This window comes from Eutrigla gurnardus (assembly GCF_963514095.1).
Source record: "Eutrigla gurnardus genome assembly, chromosome: 23".
Classification (NCBI taxonomy): Eukaryota; Metazoa; Chordata; class Actinopteri; order Perciformes; family Triglidae; genus Eutrigla; species Eutrigla gurnardus.
The window spans coordinates 11561616-11577120 of NC_139934.1; the positions used below are offsets into that span (position 1 = coordinate 11561616).

At 45.9% G+C, this 15505-nt stretch overlaps 1 protein-coding gene across 1 annotated transcript in view; it reads right to left on the reverse strand.

Moving 5' to 3' along the window:
* rbpjb (recombination signal binding protein for immunoglobulin kappa J region b) overlaps positions 1-6987 on the reverse strand; it is a 35237-nt gene extending 28250 nt beyond the window's left edge. The window contains exon 1 of the mRNA XM_084003652.1: positions 6804-6987. Coding sequence (XP_083859778.1) covers positions 6804-6823 — 20 coding nt within the window. The 5' untranslated portion in view covers positions 6824-6987. The remainder of the gene's footprint in view (positions 1-6803) is intronic.
* Between the last annotated feature and the right edge of the window lie 8518 nt (positions 6988-15505).

Here is a 15505-nt window from a genome sequence, read left to right on the forward strand (position 1 = left end):
TTCTCGTGCAGGCTGGTGAGTAATAAACGCTAGCTGGTAAATTGTGGCAAGGCCGGGGTCCATTTCTCTACCAGACACTTTGGCGAGTTGGGGCTGAGGTTAGAATATTTGAGGTCCGATTCTAATAAATCCAGTAGGGTGATAAATAGAGAGGCTTTGCTGGTGACTTCTTAGGATAAACCAGTAGATATAAAGAAAACAAGTCAGTTTCCTTCCATGAGCTCATGTGAAACCTCACGTACATTCTTCAGCAGTGCTTCCAATATGATGGCAACGGTAGAGCACATCAAACTGCAGCCACAAGTGCAAGATGATCAACCACAACATGAGCAACCCTCTCTCTTGAAGAAAAAAAAGCATTGTTTCCTCGACCGCATTAAATAGACTGCTCTAGAAAAATCACACACATGTCTATTACTTCATTGTGATCCCCAAGCAAAGGCCAAAACCTCCTGACGTCAACGGCCACAGGAATGCCACCAGGCGGATTCTTCAGTAAAACTCTCCGGCAGCCTTAGTTAAACAACCAGACAATGCAAAGAAACATTTGGAGATAACAGTGTGCCTTTCCTGGAATCCCAACCCCTCTCTCTCTTTGTTCTTTTCCTTCAATATTTCCCGACACTTGATAAATCCTCTCTCTTGCACTGGTTTGGCTGCTTGTCTCCCCCCCCGGCCCGCCATCACTCGCCTACAGTGGTGTCCCTGGAGGTTGGCTTGCAGAAGTCACGGTTTAAGCTATGACATCATTTGGGTTTAAAAACATGACAGATACTTGCTGAATGTATCCGTCTGTGGTGAAAATGAGTTTGACAAAGTCCCAACCAAGGACCACGGGTGTTATTCCTGCACTGGTATGCTTAGTTCTAGCAAAAACATCAAATGTCAATACAAAGGTTTGCCAGGATCAATCAACAGCAGGGCTTTCATCAGATGCATGAACCATTTGCATAAAGAAGATGGGAGTGAATCGCTGCTCTGTGGCTATCAGGAAGCTTTATATGATGCCACTAAAGGTCCCAAGGCTAGACCAACATCTCTTTCAGGAAGGTTTACTACCGGCTGGCTGACTGCTTGCCACTCCCTTCTTATCTAACACCGTCATAGTGGCAGTTGCTTTGAGCCATGGGAGGTGACTTCGTTAGGGGGCTTTCCCAACATGGGGAGATCCCTGTGTATATTTGTAACCTTCCTCTGAATGGATGAACCGGCCAGATCGGCTGTTGGAGAACAGACGGACCATTCTGACACTCGAACAATGCTCACCACTACAGCCGAGTATAACAAGGCAATGATCTCGGCCAATACAATAAGAAAATAAAGCTTTTCTCTCTAAGCCTGCCTGGCTCTCCGGTGAATTCTCCTGGAAGCTTAGAGCAGCATATTCTAATTGCGTACAGTATATCAGAGGCCTGGCATACGTCCTCTATCAAGAGACAACTTCAATATACAGATCCCCCTCTGTTATCCCTGAGTAGAAAACCTGACAAAAGACACACGTGTCACTAGAGTTCATATTTTTTCCTCTCAATTTCAGCTGCCCCAACATAGGAAGTAGGTGAGACTTTGCTCACTGAGGCCGAATGAAAGCAAACAGGAGTCAGACGGAGGGAATCAGTTCATGTTTTCTGAATGAAACATCCTGAATGTGGAGGGGACAGCGGGAGCAAAAACTGCTGACACAGTAGAAACCAACATTCCCTTGGCAAAGCTGTAATCGCTACAAACAGCGAAGGAACAAGGGGGCAGGGGAAGGCGAACCCCGGGGCTGAGGAAATTCTCTTGGATGAAGAGGGTGAATGTGAGGAAGACGACGAGCCCCTCCAAAACAAGAGTCAGTGGATAGGTACGTACTTCCACCCGCCTGTCGCGTTCGCCTCGTGTTAGCTTTCTGTCTCTCCTGCCCGCTCGCATGTCTTAGCTAAGCAGCGAGGCCGATGCCAACAACAACACCAAGAGGACTTGGGCCTCTATCAAACATGACGGCAGGGCTGTTTTCAAAACCACACTGGCTTTAGATTTACATCAGAATGTTCCGTCCCATCCTCGCCGAAGCAAACAGCAGCAAGATTTTTGGAAGAGCCACAGATAAAAAAAAAATAAAAAAAGCATGAGCTCACACTAGCACATTCCAAGTCTTGCACAAGTAAAAAAAAAAGCCTTTTTGTCGCAGATTTTGTGTGAAAAATCCAACCCCCCCGTAACAGACTTGGAGACATTAGGTAACACAAACCCCCTAAAAAAAGCTCTCTCAAACACATTACCAATAAAAGGAAGCACTGACTATGAATACGCAGGAGGGAAGTTAAAGTGCAGGGACAAACTATGATGGATCTGGTTTGCACACACTTTAGCACGTGGCTGAGGACCAAGAACGAGGAGTGCCAAGCTGGCGGCGATCCAAGCCAAATTACGCAAAAATGTGCATTTCTATCCCCTTGGGTGTCTCCTGTGGTTGTTCCCCTGAGACAGACACAAACAGGCTGAATATGGAAACAAGAGAATGAAGACACTGAGTCAACCAGGGCGTGTGGTGCTTTAAGAGGGCCCATCATCACTCGACCAAACAAGTTGAATCTGAACCCTGAATGAAACTATAGGCTTCGGGGGATATTTCAATCATGTGAAGTAATGGATATGCATGAACTTCCAAAACAATAGGCTACTGTACACATGAGAATAAATCCCCCTAAAGATGTCTGGCGGTGGCACATTTGCTTTGGTGCTTTGCCTGTGACTTCTGTACAGCACCCCCCTGGCTTCTACCCCCACACACACATACACACTCACTCACACACACACACACACACACACACACACTTTGAAGATTTTCACAGCTCTGGGTGGATATAGGGCAGCTTTGGAGGCTGCAGGATACTTAAGTGACACACAGATCAGATGGCTTGTGTCATCTCTGTCGTTAACCTATCCATCAGTGCTGCAGCTAAGGTAGCGGTGTGTGTGCGGGTGAGTCGTGGGTGGACAGGGGGGGGCTGCTGCTTTGAGAGGGGGGGGGGTAACTCAGTATGTCTTTTAACTCTAGCCTGAGCCTTTGCCACCATAAAGGTCAGCGCTTCGACATCTGCTGCTCCCTCTAAACCTCTCCTTTCATAAAAGGGAAGCGGGGAAGAGGAGAGGACCCCGGGGAATGGATGCACGTGCACACACACACACACTTACACACACACACACACACACACAAACACGTATCAACTTTTGATGTCTAGGTACACACTCCCTTCCACATGCACTCACTTGATCACCATTAACACAGCCGCAGAGCCCAACTGCACGCTCATTCACTCATGCTAACAAATACAAGAACACAAGGTTTGCATCTCAAAGAAAAGGCTTGGTCGTATCATTACACCAGCAGAGACGCTTGGCTTTTGGCATGAAAGACTCCCATCGTTCTTGTTTTTTTTGTTTTTTTTTTTTTTTTTGGCAGAGGGATGAGGGGGGTGTGAGGAAAATGGAATCCCGTCCCTCAGGGGCACAGCAAACGCAGTGCAGTGTTGAAATAAGTGATTCATTCTTTTATCATCCCAGGTGAACAGTGCTGCTCTTTCAGCTATTAAAATCAGTTTCTCCGGAAGAGAGGAGGAATACTTACACAAGAAACACTGACTTCTTTTTTCATTTGTTTTGGTTTTTGCCCCTCACTTACATGAAGTGATGGGGAGGGGTTGTTTTTTGCTAACTGTGGCGTCCTACATTGTTCTGAGTAAGACTATGCTCTATGAGGGTAGGAGCATGTGTACTGCTGCAAACGATAGAGGGTTTCATTTGTACGTGTAGTGAGTCGGCATAAATTCTGATGATTAATTGTTTGAGACATTTGATGGGACCACATTTTTACATTTGAAAATTTTCATTATTCATAATTATATTAAATTATTAAAGAATGTTGGACAGTCGGCTCGATAAAACTGGGCTTTGGGAAATTGTGTTGTTTTTATTTAACAGTCAAAATGTTTAATTCATTGAGAAATGAAAAGTTGGTTTGATAATGTAAATAATAATAATTGCATTATAACAAATTTAGCATGTTATGAGTACATTTATGCTCAATGTATAGTTTGTATTCGGACCCAAAGTATTCATTAACATACCAAAGAAGCATGAAAAATACAGTAGATTTTGGATGTCCGTCATAGAGGTCATGTGTCCAAGCTCTTTGGTAATTTCTGGAATTGTAGGCCTACATTGAATTAAATTATCCACGCACTGGAATACAGTGTTTCATAAAAGCCAAAGTGTATGGTGAACTGCAGTCAGGCTAATTAGTAACTGCCACCTGCATCCATGCACATCGCGTATCAAACACCACAGTGAGGACGACAACCAGACCATATAATGTATAAAATATGGATGCAGTCTCAGTGATGTCTTGGCAACGATCACACACAGCCTAACTGCCGGCTAATCCAAAAATGGATTGCAAAGTGGTGGAACGACGGTGGAGCCGAGACGGGCCGGGCTTACGCAGCAGCTAGCTGGGAGCAACCCGAGACAGATCTGTCAATCAAAGCGACCACGCCCTTAATCATGACAACTTTAAGCCTTGATAGAGTTTTAATGGCTGGAGTTTTATAAAAGTACACCACCCATGCAGGTGGTGTATTTTTACACACTATAGTGATTTTATACACTAGTAGTGAGGAACAGGAAATAAGCTATAGATTCCAAAATCATTCTTTGTAATGTAAACATGTTTATTTATGATGTATAGTTCTGTTGTATAGAACTGGAGTATTTGGCACTTCCCCGGTCGCTTCATTTTTCAGCACCGGGTCGGCCACTTGCCAGCAACTTTAAATTGAAAGACAGAAACATAGAACCACAGCCTCTCTGTAATGCTATTACAAGAGAGCCATAATACTATTAACAAGCCGGTGGTTGTGGAGCCCCTCCCTGTGTAAAGCCAGAACCAATCAAACAGTGCATGGAGCGTAGGGCTGTGGTCGGGCTCTGTGATGCCTCCGACCGTTAATGTGAATGTGGCCTGCCATCGGCTAAAAAAGACCCCTTATGGCACTTTAATTTTCTGTTAAACCTCTCTCACCCGAGCACACACACACACACACACGCCATCTTCCGCTCACACACACTGACCCCCACTCACAGAAAAACACTCAGCCATACATACACGAATCTGCAGATATCATCTGGACAGGTGGCCAGCCACCCAGACCTGACCCGCCTGCCCTCTAGCTTGCTCCCTCCCTCCCTCTGCCTTCTCCCCCCCCCTACATCCCCCCTCAACTGAAATCAGTTCAGGTCTGCTGGAAAGCCCCAAATGAACATGCACTGCAAACTACCCCCCACCCCCAGCCCAGCCCTCTCCTACCAACATACACACACCTCCAACAAGCCCAGCAAATGTCTGTCACCCACTGAGCTGTCTGTGAGGATTATAGCCTCAAGAGTGCAAAAAAAATAGGTTTCTGTCAAGCTAATGTGCAGGCAAATAATTTTAATCAGGGTTTACTCCAGACTGACCGGAGAAGTAAAGGCAATCGGCTCACTCGAACACCGAGTCCAGGCTGTCTATGTTGAACAATACGGTCACATTACTGATGATGCAAAGAGTAACAAAACAAGAAGAAATATACTAAATTCAATGAGCATTTTGAAATTGAAACACTGAAGCACAGTTGTATTATCTCGTAGCAATTACTGAACATGCACCACACCAAATTAACTCTTTTAACCATCCCAGATATTTAAAAAAATATAGTACATTTTACATAATAAAATTGCATGTACGACATATTTAAGATGCAGGGCTCATCAGGGGAAATAATTTCACATTGTTCAGGGCAGAAAACGTCACTTTCATTATCAACAGACAGTAAATTACAAACTAAATCAAATGCTGGGGCTAATTAAACGATGTGTATGATTGTTTGCAGTGATGATGGGGTTAAGCGCTCGTGGTGGCGGTAGGTGAATTCTGTCCTTAGATGCACTGCAGTTTACGGTTGAAGTTTACATTAGCAACCTGCTTACGGAGATGCAGATCGCTGTTTGAGTAGTAAATACTATTTCCCAGCGCTGTCGTCCACTTACAGGGGGGGTGAAGTCGTAAAAGTACACGCTATTCACTGTGTGTGCGTGATATCTTCAGGCATGAAGATTAAACGTTACTGCAAAGCGAAAGCCATTTCACAAATACAGTCAACATAATAAAAAACACTGCCAAAGGGGATGCCTTGCTCACAAAGCCGCAACGTGTTTCAGTCAGAAATTCGCTAGCTGACGTCCATTATCGGACAGCTAGCAGTGTGGAATCCAGTTCGCAAACGTGCTGCCTCGCTAAGGGGTGAGCACGTTTCGAAAACAAATACCGGACCGGGAATCATACACGTCGCTTTCAGAGTGAAAACGGTCGCGGCGAAAGGGACGGAATGTGAACGTTTAATTGTTTTCTTTAAAAACATGCTTCACTGGTTGTGTTTAGCTCGCTGGTTAGCCTGTTAGCTAACAGCTCGCCGTTGTCTGGGAAGGAGAAAAAAAGACCACCGAGGGTGAAGTATCGCTTAGCCGAGGCTAGCTCACACAACACTGCAGCAACAGTCAGCTCGGGCAAGTAACGTTAACTGGTCTAAGAAGGGGGGAAAACACTCACACGCAAACACACTCAGACAAAGAAACGGCTTTTCGTGATAAACCCGTGGTGAACACACCGCGGTGTGTCCGGGCTACAGCAACGCGGATTAATATTAAGCTGTTTCGTGATAATAACTTGTATTCCCCCTTCAACTCCGCTCCCCACCGCCAGCCCCGAATCTCAGACTCACCCTGTCACAACAGGCGCCATCTTCCACAAACTCTCACCAAAACTCCAATACTCGCGATATCCTTTCTCTCCCACAGCCCAACAATCCGCCGAGACAACAGAAGCAGACTGGAGGTGTAGGGACGAGGGAGACGGAGAGAAAGGGGGTGGGTGAGGAAGACAGTGAAAAAAAGGGGGAGGCGGCGGGTGGCAGCAACAGAGAGAGAGAGAGAGAGAGAGAGACGGAGAGGGGGGGAGAGAGAGAAAGAGACAGAGCGAGGGAGAGAGAGAGCGTGAGCGAAAAGGGCAGACGCCACAACAACAGGCGTGGGAAACTTCGGAGATCGCGCGAGGGTTGGAAAACTCTCACAATAGGCGAGTACAGAGGGAGCGTCCCCTATCGCGAGACGTGCGTGAAGTGGAGGTTGTTTATCTTGTGGCGCTGAAATACTATTCCCACGTGTTTACCGGGTAATAAATTACAGCACCGATCGGTTTGGTGGGGGTGGGGGCTCGTGGTGAGGAAACCCTGGGTTTTCCCAGGCTCACAGATTTCACAGTATGCATCCTGTCTCCTCGTTGCGTCTCTGCATCGCTCAGTGTGCTGCATCTAATTACCAAAATGTCACTTCTATTCAGTAATACTTCCCAACAGTACAGGCAACAAGCGTTGACACTGCAAGGACGCACCAGCTTTCAATGAGAGGTGGTTATTAAAGTGTCTCTTCGCCAAATTTACTATTCCCTTGGGGTAACATGGCAGTTTCTGTTTAGAATGTGGAAACAATGGCGTGAACACATGTGAATGGGCCATACAGGACAGATTAGTGCATTGCTATCACATTGGGGAGCCCCATGACCACCCTCCTCCCAGCCCAAAACCTCAGCCAAAGCACAAGGGAGGCTATTAATGATCATGCTCGGCAATGTGGCACAAGCTTTATTAGCCGTTCCGCTTCGGTTTTTCTCCTCCGGCCAGAGTGTATTTGGAAATGTTTGTGTGCAGAAAGCATCACAAACAGGTCGGGTCACTGTTGTTTATCCGGGGAGGGGTCAGAGAGCCGTAAACCTTCATGTAGGTCCGCTTTGTTGTCTCTACTACGGCCTTCATTTAAATGTGTTTGGCATCATTGTTCACCTTACAGCTGACATCTTGTGGGTGTTTTTCCACAACTTCAAAGAAAAAGTGAAGGTTTTCCGAGACCACACTGATGGCGAGTCAATACTCTCGTTTGTTAGATTGCGTGTGTGATCTGCCCGAGGCTGTTTTGTGTGGAAAAAAGTGGCGGTTGGCTGAATGAATAAAGACCAAAACAGACAAATACAAAACAAGTAGTTGGCAGAGTTGCCGTCATGTTTAAATGCATTGAATTTTCTTTTCTCAAAATATGTGGCATGGACTACGAGTTAAAGTTTTGGGGAAATATGCTTATTAAAATTCTTATGAGGCCACAAATCAAGGGTTTACACACTTCTTTTTGTAATGATTAAAGAAACAGTTACGTTTTAAATGTATTGGTCATCTTTGGAGATTCATATTTACTGTAGAGATGAAAGCGCTATCAATCTTCTAATTCAACTCTCTGCAAGAAAAATTACAAGCTTACCTCACAAATTTTGAACTGTTCCTTTAAGTTTATACAAATCCAGAACAAATCAAGCAATTAAAAGGAATTGCAAATATTATTTTTGCCTATCTATCCACACACCAGACACTACATATAAAGTAGCAGATGCGATCTTCTCCGGTCTACACATTTCATATTTTTCGGATGCATAAATCATTTCTATGCAGCTCCGCTGGTCTGCCAAAAAAGAAAGAGGGAGAGAGAAAAAAAAATGGAGAGAAAAGAGTTGCGGGGATGAGGTTTTGCATGAGAGTGTGCCTGGCCCACGGCCCGCACTATGAAGACACAGAGACGAGGACCTCATCCTGCCCTCAACCATTTTTCCTTTCCCTCTCTTTTTTTTTTTTATAGCCAGCGGAGAACCTCCAGTTACACTCACAGTTGAATGGGGAAGCATAAAGTTTCCTCAAATGTTTTACAGCTGAACACAGTAAAAAAAAAAAAAAAAGTCTACACAAGTGCAAGTACTTTTCAGAGAAAATGGGAAATAGGAAAGAAAAGAAGGTCCTTTTTTCCCTCCCAATACTTTACATTTAGAGGTATTCAGGTTTTGACGTATAACATGCTTTAAAGACCACTCAAACATATGATTTAACATTTCCTCGAGGCCCTCCTTGTCATTTTCACATCTCTTGCATCTGGAAACATGATTTTTTCTCAATTTATTTTTTGAAAGCGCCCGTTTTTTCATGTTATTTTCATTTAATCAATGAGCATGGGTTGAGCTCCTGCAGCTGTCTCCATCTTCCCCCCACGACCCGTTCTCTCATTAGTAATAAAAAAAACAAAACATTTCTTTTAATTGAGACGCGGCCAATTCAAGCAATCATGACTAAGCCATAAGCCTCAGGTCTATAAATCCACTCACTTGACTGCTTAAGCTCATGGATCAGAAGGAAAGGGAGACTGAGATAGAAAGATTCTTGTCCCCATGTGGAAACTGCACTCAGCAGCACATCATCCCTTCTGTGTTATCTCTATAATAGATTTGGCCTACATCCTGGCAAATTGTCCATTTTTTTTTTAGTCATCCAACATTTGTATTTGTTCATTAAAAAGGTTAAAGGGTCAACGAATGAAGGAATTTTGTGATTGCACAAAAGCCTGATAATTCCTTTCTTTTAATCGCGAAGCTGAAACTGAAATTAACATGTTTTGTCCTGCTGTTTCTGGGTAATTTTCACATCCCGCTCATCCTGAGCACCACTAGCGCTTATTAGCAACGCAAAAAGGGCAACATTATCTTTGTCTATATTTGAGGGAGTGAAAACAGAACAATTGGTGAAAGCGCACCAAATGGGGAAGTGTAGCTTCGGGGTTTCCTGATTAGCGGCTGCTTTGACTCGCAGGCGTTTGATGCAGCCGGAGGGGTGGCGAAACTTCCTGAAACCAGCAGACGCACAGTCAGAAGCGAGAAGCGGTGACAGACAGTTGGAGGTGGGTCAAATGTGAGACGATAACCTCAGAATTTGACACAGGAAGTCGGAATCTGACACCTCATATTGCAGTAAACAACCTTTTTTTTTTTTGGTAAGCAAGGCGGCAACGTGATATCATGCTCCCTCGGTGAACGCCGCAAGATTAACGAATGGAGTCTGGCTCGTGTGAGTCTGAGTTCACAACAGAGGGAAGGGCGTCCCGGTCTGTCCATCCGTCCGTCGCGTCCATCTGTCTTGCTCTCTGGCCACGCGGGAAAACCCAGGGGTGGACGAAGGGCAGACAGCTTGACGAATGGAGAGGACGATCGGTGCAAGAAGGGGGCCGCGCCTTCACTCCACCCCTTCTCGCCCGCCGTTCAAAGCCTCCCACTTTCTTTTTAATCGCAACGACTGTCATGACAATTAGGCCCCGAAGACATCCCGGAGCCTGAAAAAATAAATGACAGGGTGATAAGTTTGCAGACTGTCGGGGGAGCCGAAGCGCCTGTTGCGCAAGCCTATTCTTCAGAAAAGAGGCGAATCGGGTTCGTGAGGAAAGAGACGTTTCCCCCTTTTCCTGGACCTGCGCGGTTCACGGCGAGTTCAAGCCGCCACACGTCTAGCGGGTGAGAACTGTGCAGGCACGCCATTTTGGCAGCTCTGACGCAGCCTGCGTGTGACATTGGAAAAATAAGCAGCGTGTGATTGACTGAGGAGTTCAGAAACACCACCGTTTTTTTATGGCTTTACAATCACTCCAGCTTTGCCTGATAACTGATAACACCCCGAATTTATAATCAGCAGCAATCAATCCACGCCGTGTGTGTTTTACAGCCTTTCATACGGTCGTAATAGAGCCAGATTAAAGGCTTTCACACAATCGCAAGGACCCATAAATCCATTAGTGTGAGGGGTTATCAGCAGAAACAACAAGCACAGATAGATACAAAAACACACACAAAAAAAACTTTCCTCTATCGCCCCGAGGGGAGACGTCTGTTAGGGTTTAACATGAAGGGAGGACCCAGATGAAGAAAACTCGCGAGGAAAAACAGGAAGAGGTTTATTGTAATGAGGCGCTGAGGTTCGTGGGGTCCTGAGGTTTCCAAGATGGCGGCGGCAGCGGGGTGACTGAGTCCAGGGATGGTCAACTGGACAGAGTTGTTCAGCAGCAGGTGGGCAGGATCTGGAGAAGAACGGAGGACAGGTAAGGATCAATACTGAAGGAGAAAAAAAGCCAACAAGCAAAATCATCGAGGTTTCATAAACCGGGGTTTATATTCTGGTGGTGATGAGAAGCAGGTGTGTCCACTTAAGCGCTGACCAGGAGAAGCCACGCCCACACACAGACGGCGAGGAGAAAAACAAAGAACAGGGATAAACTGACAGCTGTCATATCAAACCATGACAACGTCAGCTCTGCACTTTTCAAATCATCCTGCTGAGGATTGTACGCCATTCCCGTTTTCATACGTTCACTGGTCTGGGCTGGCCTGAAGTCAGCCTCTGGGTATTGTACTCTGATTAAAAAAGCAGAGTTGATCACAAGCTCTGAAAATATGTTGAATGCATTATGTATAAAATATGTGAGTATAAAAGCAGCTTGTTGCCTTTATTTATACTTTAGACAAATGAGGGGCTTTTTTGGGGGGAACTTGAAGAACGCCAGTGGGGCGAAAATGAAGAGAAAACCCTTATTTGTGGGCATCCAACCGTATATTCTGACTTGCTGTGTGAGAAATGAGTTTCACCGGAAGATAATAATATCTATCATGTTCAGAGTCTAAGAAGATCAATACCATGCTTTTGTACGGTAGCAGCCGGTTAGCTTAGCTTGGCACAAAGAGTGGAAAATCCACAGTTACACTTTCTGTGTCAAACGTTGTTGATTTCTTTTGTAGCATTTTGCGGAATATATTTGCAGAAATGAAATATAAAATGATTTTCTATGTTTTCATTTAATACATCAAACACCTGAAACTAAGAATGTTTTTGTCAGCCTGGAATGAGCACGTCTTATGTTGCCTTGTATGTTGTTTACTCAATCTGGTTGCCAGGCAACCAGAGCAGACAAGCCCATGCTTAAACTAGGTTAACCATGTTCTGTCTCCACACAATATTGATATTAATGATCTCATATTTCTCTTGTTAAGAAAGCAGATATGCAAGCTCGTCCTTAAAAACACTGTGCTTAAAAAACTACATTCTGATAGTTCAATTGCTCCGTTGGGAAATGGGAGCATTAGGGGGCTACAAGAACAGCCAAGCAGACTTCTCGAAGGTTGCTGGTTCCAATTCTCAGTCCAGATGTGAGCACAATCCCTCAACAGCTACCACTGAGACTCCCTTAAGCAGCGTATTGAGGATAAATCTCATTTTCTCAAGTGTAGCTGTTAGCTAAAGATCCTGGGAACTCCAAAAACATGGCTGTTCTTTTTCTACAAGGTGTTGTAAGACAAGTACGCTCATCGAACCCTCCCCGAGTCCGAAAGCTGCAAAGTTCATCATTTAATAAGTCAGCGCGCCGTTAGAGGCAGCAGAATCATCCTAATAACGTTAATCTAGGCTACCGCCACCTCTCAGGAAATCAGTCCGAGTTTCACCCCTTCCCTCGGTGACTCACTGAGTCACGTTCACTGCTCGAGGGCTCCGTCGGATATGCGTTACCATGAGTGACAACCACGTTCCACCTCGGAAAATATGAGTCGATGCATGCAGCCTCCAAACAAAAAATCTCCCCTCGACCACCCCCCCTTTTTTTTTCAACATGCATGAATCCGAAGCCCGATTTAGGAGTAACGTCTGCAAGAATCCCTCCGACCTCAACACAAGTTATTTTGTTTGTTGTCAGGATGTGGCTGAAACATCATCTCCCGTAGCCTAAAGGTTCGGCATCGCGGTCGCCGAGGCCGGGAGCCAGTGTTTTCAGAGAGGTTTTCTCCAAGAAAAAAAACCCTCCTCCAAAATTCAAACCCTTAGGAGACTAATCAGGAACAGGGTCAAAATGTCATAACAATGGAACTTTCCAACAAAAGTAAAGCTCTCCACTTTGTGAGGAACCCTCCTGGGATATTCACATCCAGTAAACTAAGAGCGTAACTCGTTTAGCTTGGCCCGACGCCCTTGTCAGTTAAGACTTCTAAAGCCGAGGTTGGTGAAGGCTCGTAGCAGAAGCACCCCGATAGTGTTACAATGCAGAATGTTAATGTTGTTTTAACAAGAGCGAGTGACGGCCTGTATTATATCACGACAAAAAAAGATTGATGGACGGTTATTAGTGGGCACAAAGCACTTTGGTCGGCTCGGCCCCCCGAAAACCCAAAGAAATACACGTTTTGTTTCTTGAGGACACCTCGTGATGAATCCTAATCAATCTCATCTTTTACTCCACTTGTGAACTTGTTGAACAAGACTATGTTGTATATTTATATGACTTATTTGTTTTATTCTAGGCTGCTATCGCAATTGTTAGTGTTTAGATAGACAGTTTCACTTTGTTATTCGTGGCATATTTGGCTGGTGAGGGCTCAGAGGGAACCAGCCTCAGCCAACTGAACCTCTAAAAACCTTGACCTTTGCCTTCTTTAACGCCCACTCTCTCTCTCCTCACTCAAATATATTTACAAACTGACTCGTATGCAAAAAATTCGGAAAAGATTCTCTATGACACACATAAAGGGGAAGAGGTGAGACAGCACACGATGCGCATGCACGCCCACACACACTCTTTGGCCAAGTGACTGCACTGCTGAGGCCGTGACCCTTTGTGCCCCCCTCCCTCCTCCTCCTCCTCCATCTCCCAGGCTGTCTGTCTGGAGGCCGATAGAAGCAAAGGAGACGGGGGTCAACGGGGGCCGTAGAGGGGCAGGAAGAGTACTGGTGATTAGGATGGAGAGGGGGGGGTGAACATACCCCTGACCCTCTTATCCGTTCTTGGCAGCCACCCTGCCGCTCCAGGAGGGAAAGGCGGAGAGAGAGGGAGGCCCTGCAAATATTTGTGATGGATCCACACCCACGGTCCAGATAGGGGACGTCCACACAGCACTGAACCGTCTGATCCACTACGGGGTCGGTTGCCATGACAACAGACACCCGTCCCTCAGGGGGAACTGTCAGAAGAAAACTTTGTTTACTTAACCTGGCTGTACTATGCTAAACTAATATGGTGACCATGGTAACGGTTACACCTGCTGGACCTCAGCATTGTGAACACTCTGACATTCAGACTCTTCTTATTTATTTATTAATTTATTCACTTCTGGTACTCAGGTAACAGGTTTAGCTCACGCCAGAGTTTTCTTTGGCATCTAAACCGTCGCTATGACAACCGGCCATCCACTGGAGAAGAGGCCAAAAGCTTTAGAAGTTCCTTATCACAAGAGGGATTTTTGACAACAATAACATGGGGCTGCAAGAAGTTGAGAGTGATATGAAAACAATAAAGTAGGAAGTGAAAAATGTGAAAAGGTCATATCCTAACAAATGCAGCTACAGTTGGAATTACTGTTTGGGGTTTACACGTCAAAAGTGGTGATTTGTGCTCCTTTTAATTAAATGTTATTCCATGTTGAAATCAGAAATCCCAGTTTGGCCACGTGAGCCTGCACCTGCACTTTTGGCTTTTCATTGATTATTGAGGAAATGTTTTTGCAGGCACCTGCACCAGAAAACCAGATTCTAAAGAATAAAAAAATGCATCAATCATAAATTGCCTCTCGATAAATACTCCCCCGTCTACACTGCGATGTGAGTTTTCTGTGGTGTGATTTCAGATGTATGACCGAGTGACACGGAGTGAGGCGAGCCAGCGACTCTGCACATGAGCAAGGCCGGATACAAGAGCGAGTGAGCGCGTGAACGGTAGTAGTAGTGAACAGACGGGTGAGGAAACGGGGTGGCAGGCATTCAGCGGGGGAGCTTTAGAAACGCAGGTGCCTTAATTGTCCGGCGATAAAGCCTCGGCGAGTGGGCAAAACCTGTGAATGAGTGTGTTAAAGAGAGGGATGAATGAGGCGGCACGTGAATAAATGAATGAGTGAGCGGGTGAGTGAATGAGCAAACGAGGGCCTGGAAGAGTGAGCACTCTGTGGGGAAGCTGGGGGAGATTGTGGATGTAGTGGGGGGGGGGGGGGGATCAGGAGGGAGGGGGGGAGTGATTTGATGTATGGGAGGTATAAAAAAAAAAGGCTCAGAAGAAGAAGAAGAGGAGGAGGAGGGGACAAGAAAAAAAGGATAGAAGCAGAGAAGTGAAGGAGCTGTAGAAGAAAGGTGGGTAAGAGAGAGAGAGATGGGGGGAGAGAGGAGGGGTGCAAAAATCAGGATAGATGTGGGAGGCGGGGGGCGGGGGGTGAGGTGTGGGGGGGCTTTCAGCAGGCCCGTCTCAGACAATGTGACATGGCACACGTTATTAATTCTGGCTCAGTGGAGAGACCCTGCCTCGCCATCTGCTCAGGGTCAGGGGCGTTCGCTGGGGTCGGCGTCACATCCCCCCCCCCCCCCCCAACACACACACACACACACACACACACTAACACAGTAACCCCTCCCCTCCGTCCTCGCCTGGCAGACACCCGGCCAGGCCCGCGTGCATTTCCATAAAACAATTGCAGGCCAACCTGCTCCCGTGTCGGGTGGGTGGGGTTAAGAGGGGAGCAGAACGCCGGCTAGCCTCCCTCAAC